This window comes from Colossoma macropomum, unplaced genomic scaffold (genome assembly GCF_904425465.1).
Source record: "Colossoma macropomum unplaced genomic scaffold, Colossoma_macropomum, whole genome shotgun sequence".
Lineage (NCBI taxonomy): Eukaryota > Metazoa > Chordata > Actinopteri > Characiformes > Serrasalmidae > Colossoma > Colossoma macropomum.
The window spans coordinates 27,373,644-27,387,984 of record NW_023494787.1 but is presented as its reverse complement, the minus strand read 5'-3'; the positions used below and the strand labels follow the sequence as shown (position 1 = coordinate 27,387,984).

General features: G+C 41.0%; 1 protein-coding gene across 2 annotated transcripts in view; it reads left to right on the top strand.

Annotated features, from left to right (window-relative positions):
• sdk1a (sidekick cell adhesion molecule 1a) overlaps positions 1–14,341 on the top strand; it is a 305,201-nt gene that overhangs the window by 148,891 nt on the left and 141,969 nt on the right. For both annotated transcript variants that reach the window (XM_036566735.1, XM_036566736.1), the window contains exon 5: positions 9,101–9,234. In XM_036566735.1, coding sequence (XP_036422628.1) covers positions 9,101–9,234 — 134 coding nt within the window. The remainder of the gene's footprint in view (positions 1–9,100; positions 9,235–14,341) is intronic.

Here is a 14,341-nt window from a genome sequence, read left to right as displayed (position 1 = left end):
AATTGAGTTCAGTCCCCAGTGATGCCACAGCCATCCGTCAGTATTGAAGTCCATGAGAACACAATTGGTCTTGTTCTCTCTTGATGATTTGCACCCCATCACGATTGTTAATGCTAGTCAGTGTGGGCATCTGTTAGCTGACATAACAGAATTGACCATTATCGATCTCTTCCAAACATGCTAAACTGTCCAGTGACGTTATGGTAGCATCAGTTTTTTAAAAAAGATGCGGTGGCGCTTCAAATGTCTTGGAGAAAGCATGTGCAGGCCTTCACCCTCCCAGCTTGGTTGTGTGATAAGGAGACCTAGCCAGTGGGTAGAATTGGCAATAACTAAACTGAAGAAATTAAAAAAGAAAATAAAACAATATACATTGAATGTAAATGTAACTCATTGTGTAACTCACTACCTAATTAATTATGTAAGGTTACTATATAGTAGTTGAGTAGTGTAGCCAAAGGAGAGTAATAACTAGATTTGTAAGAGTTATGCTGATTGTGGCTGTGACTATATTTTGTTGCTATCACTGCACTGAGGTAACAATCACTTTAATCCTGGAGTCAGACCCCAGCGGCCACTCCATCCCTGCTTCTTAAGAGGAAGTCTTCTAAAATGAAGAAAGCGAGAGAGAAGTTGGACCCATGAGGGCAGAGCTCTGTTTGTTTAACTCCCATTGTTGCGCTGGGCTCTGAAGTGTTTTCCAGTCTCCCCCCCTACCAGCCCGGAGCTACGCGCTGCAGCTAATGAAAAGAGGCGGCTGGTTGTGATGCAGATGCAGCCTGTTTATTTCGCTTTTCACGGGGGAGGAAGAAACACACGCATACTTTTTTAAAAGTCATCTTTGTGGAGATAGCTCAAACTCCAGCCTTGCATGGTCCTTTATTTGGAGCAGGAAGAGGCGAAGAAAAGACCCTTTTGATGTGACTTGAAAGTTGTATATGGCGAAGTACACCCATTCACTTTGTCGAACGGTATTTTAAGGAAGGCTTTTTTCACCCTAAAGTTCAGTGGAAGAGGATACAGTTTCAATGAGAGCTTTACCCTGTAACATTAATGCAATCTTGAATTTTTTAAATGAAAAAAAAGTCTAAAAGTCTTTTCACTTCTCACGCCCTCCTCAACTTCACCTCAGTTTCCATCCTCACTCTTATATATTTGATTGTCTGAGTGTCTTATATCAGAGACAGTACTGAACCCAAGGGAGAACTCTAGACCTTTACTGAGAAACTGAAGATGAGAAGGTGAAATAATCTCTGTGACCTGAACATACTGTAAGTTAGTCAGTAAGTTCAATTCCATTGACCTATCTATAGTCCACCCACAAATGTGTTCATTCTTAACAAGTATTGTGAGGTTGGACAAGCTTTATAGAATGCTGGCAAAAACTACATTCAACATAATGAGACTCTGTAGCACTCAACTCACCAATTACCACTGTGCTATCATTAGCTTGATTACATGACAAAAAACTAATCTCAATCTTATCTAACGTGATCTATCCCAACAGTGTGACCTGCCACATCTGTGTATCCAGTTGTATGCAAACGTTTAAGCGCCCCTGCTTAAATTACACATTTTGTTGATTTTCAAAGTGAAAATAAGTCATCACATCCACTACAGAGTAGAGGAAAAAGTTTAAAAAGTTAAATTCAGCAAATAATCAGTATTTGTGCATTAAAATGTGTTCTGTGTAGAGGACATGTACACATTTTCACTTGTAATTTGACCAGGGGCACCAAAACGTTTGTATAGGACTCTTAGTAAAAATAACAAAATCTAAATTTAAGTGTTTTGACAAAACTTTATGTATTACACTTTCTCTTTAGGGTAGAATGAGGCTTTGCTAAGGTTCTATAAAGCTTGTCCAATACCTTACAAGAGAACATGTTAGTGAACAGAGCATGCACAGATCAGTTCACTGAATAATGAGAATGCAAAGTTTCACAAGGCTATTGAATATAGACATGTACGGCTGTGGTGCTTTATTCAAGATCTGCATTGCAGCAAGAGAGACAAAGAAAGAAAGAAGATAATTTTGTGCTGTGATTCGCAAGTGTGTTTAATACGAAACGTGGTTAAAGGAACCAAAGTATTGGGTAGGCTCTCTCGTGGATTACCAAAAAAAGCATCGCAGAGGCTTGCAGCCTGAATTGTCTCTCTTTTGGAACATCAAGCAACAAGAAGTGAGCTCTTCTTTCTTCTCCACAAAACAACCTGTAGTCCCTGTCCCTTGACAACGAAAATGCTAACTAGGCTGAGGTATCCTAAGGAAACTTGTACCTTTTGCTTTGGAACAGTCTAGATGTTTTGTCTGTCTGTGGGAGTTAATGGACCCAGCCTGGCCGTCTGTAGCCAGCACATGTGATCTTGTAGGCGCCCGTGCACGTATCTGCCCCTGTATACATATAGATTATTTAGTGTATTACTTCTGTGCGCCTCAGGAGGGGCCAGGCGTCAGGGTTATCTGTGCTTGTACATTGCCGGCCACAAAATCCCGAGCACATTCATCACAGAGCGGCTGTAGCAGACTGCTGCTCTTAATGGATATTAAGAGAGCTGGCTCTGAAAGGCTTCTCAGCAGTGGCCTGGGTGTGGGTTGGATTGGGAGACTTTGGGCTGACACTGCATTCGTGCCATTGATCATCTCCGCTCTGGCTCGACACCCTGCTGTTGGTGTGAGAGTTGGAGAGCGTTGCAGCACATTGCGATGCTGGAGAGCGAGCCGGCCCTGGCCTGGAGAGGAGGGGAGAGGAGCACAGTGAGTGGCTGTCAGTGGCCTGGCACCTCCTCTTCTCTGTGTGTGTGGAGGAACCTGACTCTGTGCCTGACTCTGCATGCCATTATAGTCTCTTTCCTATGCATTGGTGCACACACTGGAGGGCAGAGGCTTTTCAAGCCAGTCACCCGCTTGGACACTCTTATAGGCATTAACCTCGGCTTTTACAGCACTTTCTGTTAACCTTAAAGTTTTGTTGACATTGCCTTTGCTACCTCACTGTATGTGGGTTCCAGAGGTTCCAATGCCATGTATAAAAACAATAATAATGCTCTCAAAATAGAACTTCATTTTCCGTTCACCGTTTTTCTTTCTTTTGACCTACTTTAAACCCAGTAGACAGAAAACAATTGAAGGTTTTAACCTTCCTTTCTGCCACAAAGTAGGTTTTTTGTATTCCAGAAAATATCCATGATATCCAAGGTGAATGTGATATTACAGCAAATAATGGAATATCTCATGGTTTATAAGTCATATGGACTAGACACAAACACATATATTGTTAGTATCACAGTAAAACCTCCTTTACGTGAGAAGGAAAAATGTGCTTGATGTGTGTTTATTGAACAACATTTTATTTCAAACCATTTTATGGCATTTCTGTTGGTCCATTCATCATGATGTTCAGACAGTATAAAGAAGAGTTGATGTTAAACATTTGTAGAAATTAAGAATACCAATCAATTAAGATGATGTAAAAAGCAGTACATTTGTTATACTGATGTGCTGCAAGAGCAGACAAAATAAGCTTCATCAGAGTGTATTGTTACTTTCAATAACTTAACACTTAACATAAAAATTATGTGATTTTTCCATGGGTTAAATGCAGCTTCCCATTTTTCATCAGTAATATCCAGTGAGAGCAACAGTGTTTGCATATCTTGCACTCATATTTTTGTCTTAGATCTTGTTTCAAGGAGAGCTATAGCTTTCCATTTTGCAGTTGTTTCTGTCAGTTTGCTACTAGTTATTTTATCCATTGTTCTCACACAAGCTCTGTCCAGTACATTCTACAGAATTACTGCTATTACCAGCATCAGCGGTGTGTTTTTCTTGTAAATCATACTTCAGATTCAGTGTACTTCAGTGATAAACAAATTCACTATGGCAGTAGTGGGAAATATCTTTGTTGTTTATCAAGAGCCAGTAATGGAACTTTCGATTTAAAAGCTGCATTTTAGTGACAGGGCTACAGTCATGGAGTCAGTCATAGCAACATACAGCGCATGAGCATCTGGGCTTCAGGGCGAAATTACAGGTTTTTAGAAGGGTGAGACTAAGAAAATGCATAAACAGAGTTTGAATGTGTGCTGTTAATCATTCATTGTATTAATATCTTGTTGATATGTTAACTTTAACACCAAAATCAAAAAGAAAGAAAGTAGGATTACATTTAAGTGTGCTGGTGATGGAAATTAAAAAATTGAAATGGCTGGAAGCCAAGAAAACTTTATTCTTCAAATGAACTCGTTTTAACATGCAAAAATGTACATATTGCCAAGATGAAGGGTTTTGAACAGTGTGCTTCAGTGCCTTTTGCACAGTATTGTATGTATAACATTCTATAGAGGACTTTTGAAATGTTGGTTCAAGTCAAAAACATGTTTTTAAGCAGTTGTCAAAGACTTTGGAGATGTCATGAGATATCAAGCTGATGAAAAATTGTTTTGAATTTCATTTTTAAAGCTGCTAAAGAGGGTCTGGGATCTCCAGGGATGGAAACGAAACACAAAGGTTACAAAGCTGCATGTAATGGAGGCCATAGGTGCTTCAAGAGGAAACCGGAGACAGGCTGATTGTGGAAGCAAGTAGAGTGAGTGGAAGGGACAGGGATGCTTAAGAGTTTTTTCTCATTCGATCTGGGGTGAAGACCTTGGAGAACATTAAAGATGGTCTGTGCTTTTGGATCAGCGGCTTTGAGAGAGGCAGTGGGGTTGCTTGGAGCACCTGTGTGCATGTGTGTTTGAGTCTGCAGACACCTGGGCCTCCACATAGGAAGTCGGCGTGGAAATTATTTCGTCCACTTTGACCATTTAATGGTTTGACCCTGAGGCTAAATGGGAGGTGCAGGGCTGGTGTCACTTCCCATGGCCGTCCCTCGGGACTTTTTTCCTTAGAGCTCTCAGTCTCTGCCTTTCTCTCTCTCTCTCTCTCTCACTCTCTCTCTCTCTCTCTCTCACGCACACACAGACCCAAACACAGCCGCTTTCACTTTGTACTGCAGACTCGAGTCATTTCCTTCTGAATGGAGAAGTGTCTGTCTCCTTCTCCACCCCATACTTTGATCTGTTGTTCAGCCCCACCATCAGCAGAAGACCCATAGTAAAGACTGCCGCCATCCTTCTGACAGGTTCCTGGGTGGTACGGCTCAGCCTAGACTCTTATCTCTCCTCCTAAGGTCTCGGCATAGTTTCTCCCTGCTCAGATGTGGCTGGCAAGAGTCTTTCCCCAAGCCTAAAAGCATCATAAATCAAAATGTAACGACAGACAAATCCACACAGCTGGGTTCTTAGCAGAAGCGGGAGCACAATATGAGTTCCTGACATTTTAATTACTTTGTCATACATCTCAGACCGGTAAGCCTATTTTGAGAGCACAATTTATGGTAGTAAATGAAAACAAATATTATCTGAACCAGCTTTCTGAAAGCAGGTACCCGCCATGTTGATTAATGTAATATCTCTCCGGCGGTTGTCCGATGCCCAGGAGAATTATGCTGCGGACCTCACAGCAGCGCTCACGTTTGCAGAACATTACAGAGGGGCTTCATAATGCATGATGTCTGCAAACAGCTCTGCTCACCATAATGAACTGCATACAAATAAGCTCTCCCGAAACATCAGGTAAACTGTATAAATAATACTCCTCCAGAGAGCGGGTGAGAGAAGGAGGAGAAATTGCTTTGAAATGATGGCAATGCACTTCACCCTTCCAAGAAAAATAGTCCTCAACAATGTAGGATATTATAATAAAGGACCTATCACAGCAAATTCCTCTGTACATTTTTATTCCTGAGTCCTAGGATCGTTAGAGCTTCTTGTTCATACTGGAGGCGGCCGCGAAGAAGGCGGCAGCTGGGAGCTGGTGATGTGGGCTGGTGGAGGGGACGGTCTTTTTACAAATTGAAGCGGCCATGTTCTTTGAATATTTAGATTACCTGGGCTCTCCAGCACCTTTCCTAAGTGGATTAACATTTCACGTGGCTCCCAAGCTGCATGTGTAATAAGTTGTGGGCTGATATCAAAGAGGCGCGTGGCCCTTGGGGATACAAAACAAGGCTGCCCATTATCTCTCCTACTGCGCTTTGTTTACCGAGCCCCTGGCAGGGGCCATTCATCTGGAGAATTGTAATGGAATCCAAACTAGCTAGACTAATCATAAAATCACTTTATACGCCACTCGATCGATTCCTCTCACTACAAAAAGAGAAGAAGCCAGGTAAATGCTACCCTCCCATCCTTTTTTTTATTTTTTATTTTTTTTTTTACAAACCTCCCTTGGCAGGCTTACAGATTGTACCACACACCCTTAAATCATCATGAAGGCAAACGGTTTATGTAGCCATCAATTTGAGGGTCTGTGTGGCACTTCCCGAGCCATTTTCAGGCTTGTGCATATTTATTAATTAAGACTCCAACAAGACAGGTCGCTCTGACCTTTTAGGTCTGCCGCTGGCATCTGCAAGAGGGATGTTTGTGTTTCCTAGGTGCAGAGGCCAGTAGGGGCCCAAGGGCAGGTGTTAGGGTGTGGGCAGCGAGGTGATGATTTTTCTATATTATTCAATATCTGTTTTTATGTTATATGATTGTTATTATATTATGTGTGCTTACTCCCAATTTTAAGTGTGAATAGTGTAAATCAGGAATTCTCAACCTTTTACAACTCGTAGCCCATACAGACGACAACTAAAGCTTCTGAGGTTTATTTTTCTGGCTCATCTAATGAAATAGCTGATGATGTTTGGTAGCTACCGAGCGCTTGGTGTCAGGCTGAAAAGCTGCAAACGGAGTTCTTGCTCACTTTGATGGGTTTACATACATATTCACTATGTTTAATTTCCAGGTGATGCCATACATTGTTGGGCATCAAAACCCAAAAATAGTTTGGTCTAATTGAATAGTATTCGTTGTGTTTAGTTTCCACATGATGCCATACATTGTTGGGCTTCAAAGCTTCACTTGACAAGAGCGTTCAATACAGAGTGGTAGTTGCTTGTTTTCAGTTCTCATGCACATTGAGACTAGCGCTTGGTACTCACTGCAGTACTTTCTTCATTTCAGTTTATGCTTTGTTTTCTTAGTTTTCTCAGTCTGAGATACAGCGACCGCTGCCTGTAGATGGCAAAGCCTTGGAGTCTTTCCTTTTGAAATATCTTTGTAACCATTTAACCTTTATGGATGAATTCCATGGAGTTGAAAAGTGAAATGTCTTAAATTGACTATGTGCACATAACTACCTAGCAATTTGCCAGATCAGTGATCTGAATATGAATAAGTTTTATTTTGCAAATAGTCAGCAGTATTTCTTATATTTAAAATTACACCTGGATAAATGTCAAAATTGTAACAAATTTTTGAGGTTAAAAAAAACTAATGGACAATGGCACCACCAGCAGTACCACCCCGGCCCTATGGTGGGCCACGGTCCACAGTTAGAATATAAAAAAATTAAATTACAAATATAAATAAAAAGCTATATTTTGATGAAAATTGCATGACTCCATAATTTAATCAATGAAAATAACTAGCTAGTTAATTCTACTAACTGTCATGATGCTACAAATCAATGGCTGGACTGTCTAGCGAGTACAGGGCACACACTACCACCTAATATATTAAAGAACAACTGTACAAGGTTAGTCAAGGAACAAAAGGAATAAAATATTCAAATTATCAATATTGTATTATCAGTATTGGGATTTTTGTACGATTTTTATAATTATCATTATAATTAGCATCCAGACCTCCTCATAAACCTTGGTGACCACTCTCCATTTGATGCTCTCTACCAGCTCCAGCACAGGGCTTTTAATGGATCTTTTTACATTAAACTCAATCAAAATACATCAGAGGAAAAAAAAAGATGAGCGCTAAGCAGACCTGAAGCACACTCTAATTACCCACTTGACATTGTTTGCTTCACCAGCACAGAAAATCCTGTTGTTCTTGCTTGGGCTGTTTTCTTTCTCATCTTCTTGTCTGTTTGAAAAAATCTTGACGACTTGACTGTCTTTTATGGAAGATCCATCTCGAAAATGGGTAATGACTGCAGTCCTTGTTCCAGCATGTAGACATGAGCGAGCTACAGGTCCCACACTAGCTCCAGAAACTAATCATAAGTTTCAAAGCATCCCCCAAGTCGTGTTCTGCCTCCCAAGTGCCGCCTCTGTGTCGATCGCGCTTTGGCAGAGAGAGCACTCTGAAGCTGCATTGATGTGTAATTGAGGATGTCATCAATTAATCAAAAAAAGAGGCATGGAGAAGGACTGTGCGGTGGGGGTGAGAAAAAGTAAAAGAGATATGTGCGCCTCGCTCGCTTTCATCTGCTGAAACAAAGGCGAAACGCTTCCATTCAGCCTGCGTGGAGTGGTGGGGTATCAAAGTTGCCTGCGCTCTGTAGCGCAAACTTGGTTTGAGATGGTAATTTCACCTTGAAAAGAGTCAGAAAAAGACCTGAGATACGAGGCCAGGTACAGACCTGATGAGCAGGAGTCATTAGTTTCCCAGCACCAGATGGCTGAGTTTGAATGCTGGAGAATCCGCTGAAATATTCGGCGCGTGTAAGCACTTTGAAAAAGGCTGAACTGCTGCCTACACTCTGTAGACTAAACTTAGATCACTGTGAGTAATACTCTCATCATCTCACAACTATCTAGCCCAGATCCCAAAGCCTGTACCCTTTGATTTTATAGTGGCGTTAAGTCTGTTTCACTATTTTACCTCAAGGTTGCCTTGTCCATGTTTCAGTGAGTGCCTCAAAGAGCGAGACTCTATCCTGTGGGTTTATACCCTCAAAGCACACTATTTCTGCCAGTAATGACCCTTGCAGCTCATTGATTCTGTGCTTATGTCAGAATGAAGGATCAGGTACATTGTGAACGTGCAGAGCCCGTGAATTCCTCCATGCTGGATGCCTCTCAGTCAAGTCCTGCACCCAGCAAGCCTGCAGCAATGATACTTTAATGGAGCTCAATACACATCAGTAGGCCGCTAATTGAAACGCTGTCAATACATGGCACATGCGAAATTTGTCAGGGCAGCAGCCTAATTGTCCATAGTGGTTTAACAAGACCCCTGTTTATTTCTCCTTTGTTGCTCTGCGCAGGGCCATAACCCTGGAGAACCAGCTGGTGGTGCTGGCCACGGCTGCCGCTGACGCCGGGAGGTACTACGTCCAGGCCGTCAACGAGAAGAACGGCGAAAACAAGACGAGCCCATCCATTTACCTGAATGTGGCAGGTAAGTAGAGAGTGTACTGTATCATTGCTATTCCCCCGGCAGTCAGCAGCATGTGGCCAGCTAGGCGGTGCAGACATTGCTATCGACCAGGAGAGGGAATAATGGCCTGCAGTACGTCTGTGACCTCTCTTATTATCACCTCAGTTCTATATCCACCCTTTTGCTTCTCCATTTCTAGCTGCCTAGGCCGCAGGTCCTGCGTTAAGGGAGCCACTCATGAGTGAAAGAGCACAGCAGCGGAGACATGCAGATGTGGCTGGATTCCCATTACGTGGTTGAAATGGCAAAAGTTTTTGCGACACAGATCACACAGATTGTTTCAGAGATCTGTAAACACAAACATCTGATCTTTTCAGATTAGACTGGAGCCACTTTCATTTTGTCACTGTCCAAAAACAAGTATCTCAGTTTTATTTGCTTTTTATTTTTTACAGCATTTGAGCATTTGTGTGAATCTTTCATGAACTTTCCTGAAATTGCATGAATGGACCAATAGAAAAGCTCCAGAATTGCTTAGAATAAAATCTTTTTACAGTAACTTAGAGTAAGAATAACTTAGTACTACAGTAAGTTATTCTCACTGACAAATGACACATAAATACTGGAAACCAACCTAAAATAATTAAAATGTTAAAAGAGTTTTCATTTCCTTTCCTTTCTTTTTTTCCTGATTTTAAACTGGTTTTTAGTAACATTTTCCAATTTACGTGAACAAATTCTCTTTACCACAACACAAAAAGGTTTGAATTTATATTTGTAATGGATGTTTTTTTTTCACAACTTTTCACAATTTGTATACTGTTGTTGGACTAAATATTTTAAAGCTACTTATATTTGTAAGGAAACATTCAAGTAAAGAGATTCAGTACTTAAAAATATCGGTAATGGGAATGAGAGTCCTAGACTGAAAACAATCACACTCACTTGCCAATTTGTTAAGTGCACAGACCATTTAGGTGCACTTTGTAGGTGTGCAATTATTCTTATTAATGCTCATCACTGGAATGGGACCACCATATGACCACCACTGGCCAGATATTATTTAGATGACCATTCCCAGCACAGCAGTAACACTGAGATTGTTGTGGGATGTTGCTATGGTTTGTAGTGTCCAGTTACTTGCCACTTTGAGATACACATATCTAGTTAGTCCACCTTGTAGATGTAAAGTTAGAGGCAACAGCTTGTCTGTTGATGCACAGTTTGTGTTAGTCATCCTCTAGTCCTTCATTGGTGCTCAGTTTCTGACCACAGAACTACTATCGGCTGGTTATTTTAGGTTGGTGAGCTATTCTCGGCCAAGCAGTGACACTGAGTTGTAAAAAAAAAGCAATCCTACAGTGGACAATACACTCGTACTGTTCACATTAATGACAAATATGAGTCCTTAAAAACACAAATGTTAACTTTAAAGGCTGAAAGATTGAACCTGAGCAGAAAATGAGCATCAGGTAATGTCAACATGGTGTTATTCTCAGTGGGCCACATGCGCTGTAAAGAGGGCGAACATCCAGAGAACGACAGAGTGTAGCGAGACTGTTTGTTCCAATGACACAGTTGGATCTGCTCGCTGGCACTTTTATCCTTGTTTTGGCTTTGGCAGGTGTTGGTGTGCGTCTGGGCCTGTTTAGAGGATGCTAATGCGCGTGTCCCCATACACAAGGGCCCATATCTCTCTCTCTCTCTCTCTCTCTCTCTCTCTCATGTGCATACAGCTGTTGCAGGCTGGCAGGCTCAGGGCAGGAGGCATGCCCAGTGAAGTGTGTGTGTGTTTTCTCAGTCGGTAAGAGTTTCAGCAGAGCGCAGGATGGTGTATGGTAACCAGTATCAGACATAGGCTAGCAACAGGCAGCATTTTCTTTTTTTTTCCTAAGCAAAATGAATTGAACCTAATGTTTTCATTTCGGCCTGAAGATTTAATGAGCTTAAGGCAAAGGATTTGTAATAGAGAGAGACGAGCACAGAGATGTGCTTCTAGCTTTGCAGGGGAGATGTTCAAATTGTATTACGTGTTTTAATATATCCAGATGAAGGAATCGTATTTAGTGCTTAAGTAAGAGCCTTTTAAGTTGAACCAGGCTATAGATTCTCTTTTTTCCTTCTGCCTTCATCTGATTTCCAACTATCACATTGAGTAATGCATGTTGAGTTGTTGAGCAGAGTGAAGATTTGCTGTTATCATATTTATCTTAATTAGTTTTGCTTATGCATGTGCTGGCAGTCCTTTTATGTGTGTATATTTGTGTTAATGGTGTATGCGTGCAGGTGCATATGTATATGTGCTTGTGTGTTTATGTACAGGTATATTACCAGATTTCAGCTGTTTTCAGAGTGGGGAGGCATGTATATAGACCTTTTTATCACAAACAATATAAAGCATGTATGAAGTGAAACCTTTTACTTTGTCAAAACACATCCTTTTTATTTCTTTTCTGACATGTTTTTTGTGAGGTTTAAACCAGTTTGATAATTTTCGTTTATTTGCAACCCCAGTTCCAAAAAACTTTGGACGCTGTGCAAAATGTGAATAAAAACAAAATGCAATGGTGTGCAAATCATTTAAACCCTATATCTCATTGAAAATAGTAGAAAGACAACATATTAAATGTTGAAACTGAGAAATTTTATAAATAGTTTTTTGAAAATATTTGCCCATTTTGAATTTGATGCCAACATCACGTTCCAAAAAAGTTGGGACAGGGGCAGCAAAAGGCTGGTAGAGTTGTGCAGTGCTAAAAAAAACCTCTGGTGGTTCATTGGCAACAGGTCAGTAACATGATTGGGTGTAAAAAAGCATCCCAGAGAGACTGAGTCTTTCAGAAGTAAAGATGAGGAGGCTTCACCAGTGAGAGACTGCACGATCGAATAATGCAACAATTCAAAAATAACATTTCTCAACATAAAATGGCAAAGAACTACTGCTCTTCATCATCTATGGTACATGATATCTTTAAAAGATTCAGAGAATCTGGAGAATCTCTGCATGCAAGGGACAAGGCCAAAAAACAGTATTTGCTGGCCGTGGTCTTTGAGCATTCAGGAGCCACTGCATTTAAAACAGACATGATTCTGTAGTGGAAATCACTGCATGGGCTCAGAAACACTTCTGAAAACCACTGTCTGTGAAAATAATTTGTCACTGCATCCACAAATGCAAGTTAAATCTCTAAAATGCAAAGAAGAAACTGTACATAAACAGGATCCAGAAATGCTACCACCTTCTCTGGGCCTGAGCTAATTTAAAATGGACTGAGGGGAAGTGGAAAAGTGTCCTGTGGTCCGACAAATTAAAATTTTAAATTATTTTTGGAAATCAAGGACGCTGTGTCCTCCGGGCTAAAGACCACTCAGCTTGTTATCAGTTCACTGTTCAAAAGCCAGTATTCATTGTGCTATAGAGGTGCATTAGTGAACATGGCTGGATGACTGGCACATCTGTGAAGGCACCATTAATGCTGAACGATATATACATGTTTCGGCAACATATGCTGCCATCCAGACGACGTCTTCTTCAGGGAAGGCTTTGATTATTTCAGCAAGACAATGTAAAACCACATTCTGCATGTATTACAACAGCATGGCTCTATAATAAAAGAGTCCAGGTGCTAAACTGGCCTGCCTGCAGTCCAGACCTGTCACCACTGAAAACATTTGGCACATTATGAAATGAAAAATATGACAAAGGAGACCCCGAACTGAAAAAACTACAGCAGTGTCTCCTCAGCTCCCAAACACTTACAGAGTGCTGTTAAAAGAAGAGGTGATGCAGCACAGTGGTAAACATGGCCCCATCCCAACATTTTTTGGAACGTGTTGTTGGCATCAAATTCAAAACGGGCATGTTTTTTCAAAAAACAATAAAATTTCTCAGTTTCAACATTTGATATGTTGTCTTTGTAGTATTTTCCTTTAAAAATTATGGTTTACATGATTTGCAGATCATTGCATTCTATTTTTATTTACATTCTGCACAATGTCCCAACATTTTTGGAAATGGGGTTGTAGTTTGATTTACAAATTAGTTTATATTTCTATATAGTGAACATTATAAATTACAAAACACAAACACCAGCCAAATGTTCACTTACAGTCTAGAGTATCTCAGACCTAGATATGTGGCATTGTGCAAGATAATGTTATTCGTTTCATCTGTGAACCTGTTTACACCTTGCATTAACATGTGTTTTTGGTGGTCAGATCTCATTTGACCTTGTGAAAAGGCAGATGTAAAACACACCTAGAGAGCATTGTGAGTGGTTTATAGGGGGAAAAGTACCGTTGGCTTTCATCTGCTCACATTGGGGACACATTTTAGTGAAAAGTCTCATTCCGGCTAAAGTTTATCAGATATGATCCGGGCACGAAACGCACATGAATCTAAGGTGTAAACAGGCTCTGTGAGTGGTCATAATGTTTTTGCTCATTGGTGCATGTGTGCTTGTGTGCGCACATGTGTGCGTGTACCAGAGGTGCCAGTGTTTTTGTACAGTTGAAATTTACCCGATTTAATTAATTCCCCCACTGAGGTGGGTATTCCCCTGATGGCTGAGGAGCAATTGCACTCAGCGCAGCAGTGGAGCACACTGAGCAGGTGTGTGTGTGTGTGTGTGTGTGTGTGCTGTGGCTTTACCACACGACACCCTCCCCACACTCATTTCCAGCGTAAACACCAACTAAAGCAGCTGGCAAAATAAAGTGCGCGGATCCAGTTTGGAACATCCTTCATGAAATCCCCATTAGTCACAATGTAAGACACTGGCACATGAAAGCCACCACTGTAGCTAATGTTCAGAAAGTTGCATTTAAATGTCAGCCTTGCCCTCGTGACTCGACAGCCCTTTTCAAAAAATCACCCACCATTCACCTCGGAGCCTGTGCTCAAGTGTGCCGAACGATTTGGGAGGAAAAACGATTTCTCTTTGAAGAATTTTGACCTTGCGTTTACCTTCCTTAGATTGTTTGTCCTGTGGGCTCTATTGGACTGTTTATTAAAGTAGCCCCTAGCACGGTGGGAGTTATTGTCGTTCTGCCTCAAATGTTTGGGAAAACAAAACCAATTAGTTAAAAGCTCACTCTGTTCTTTTCTGACTCATATTATGTTCAGAAA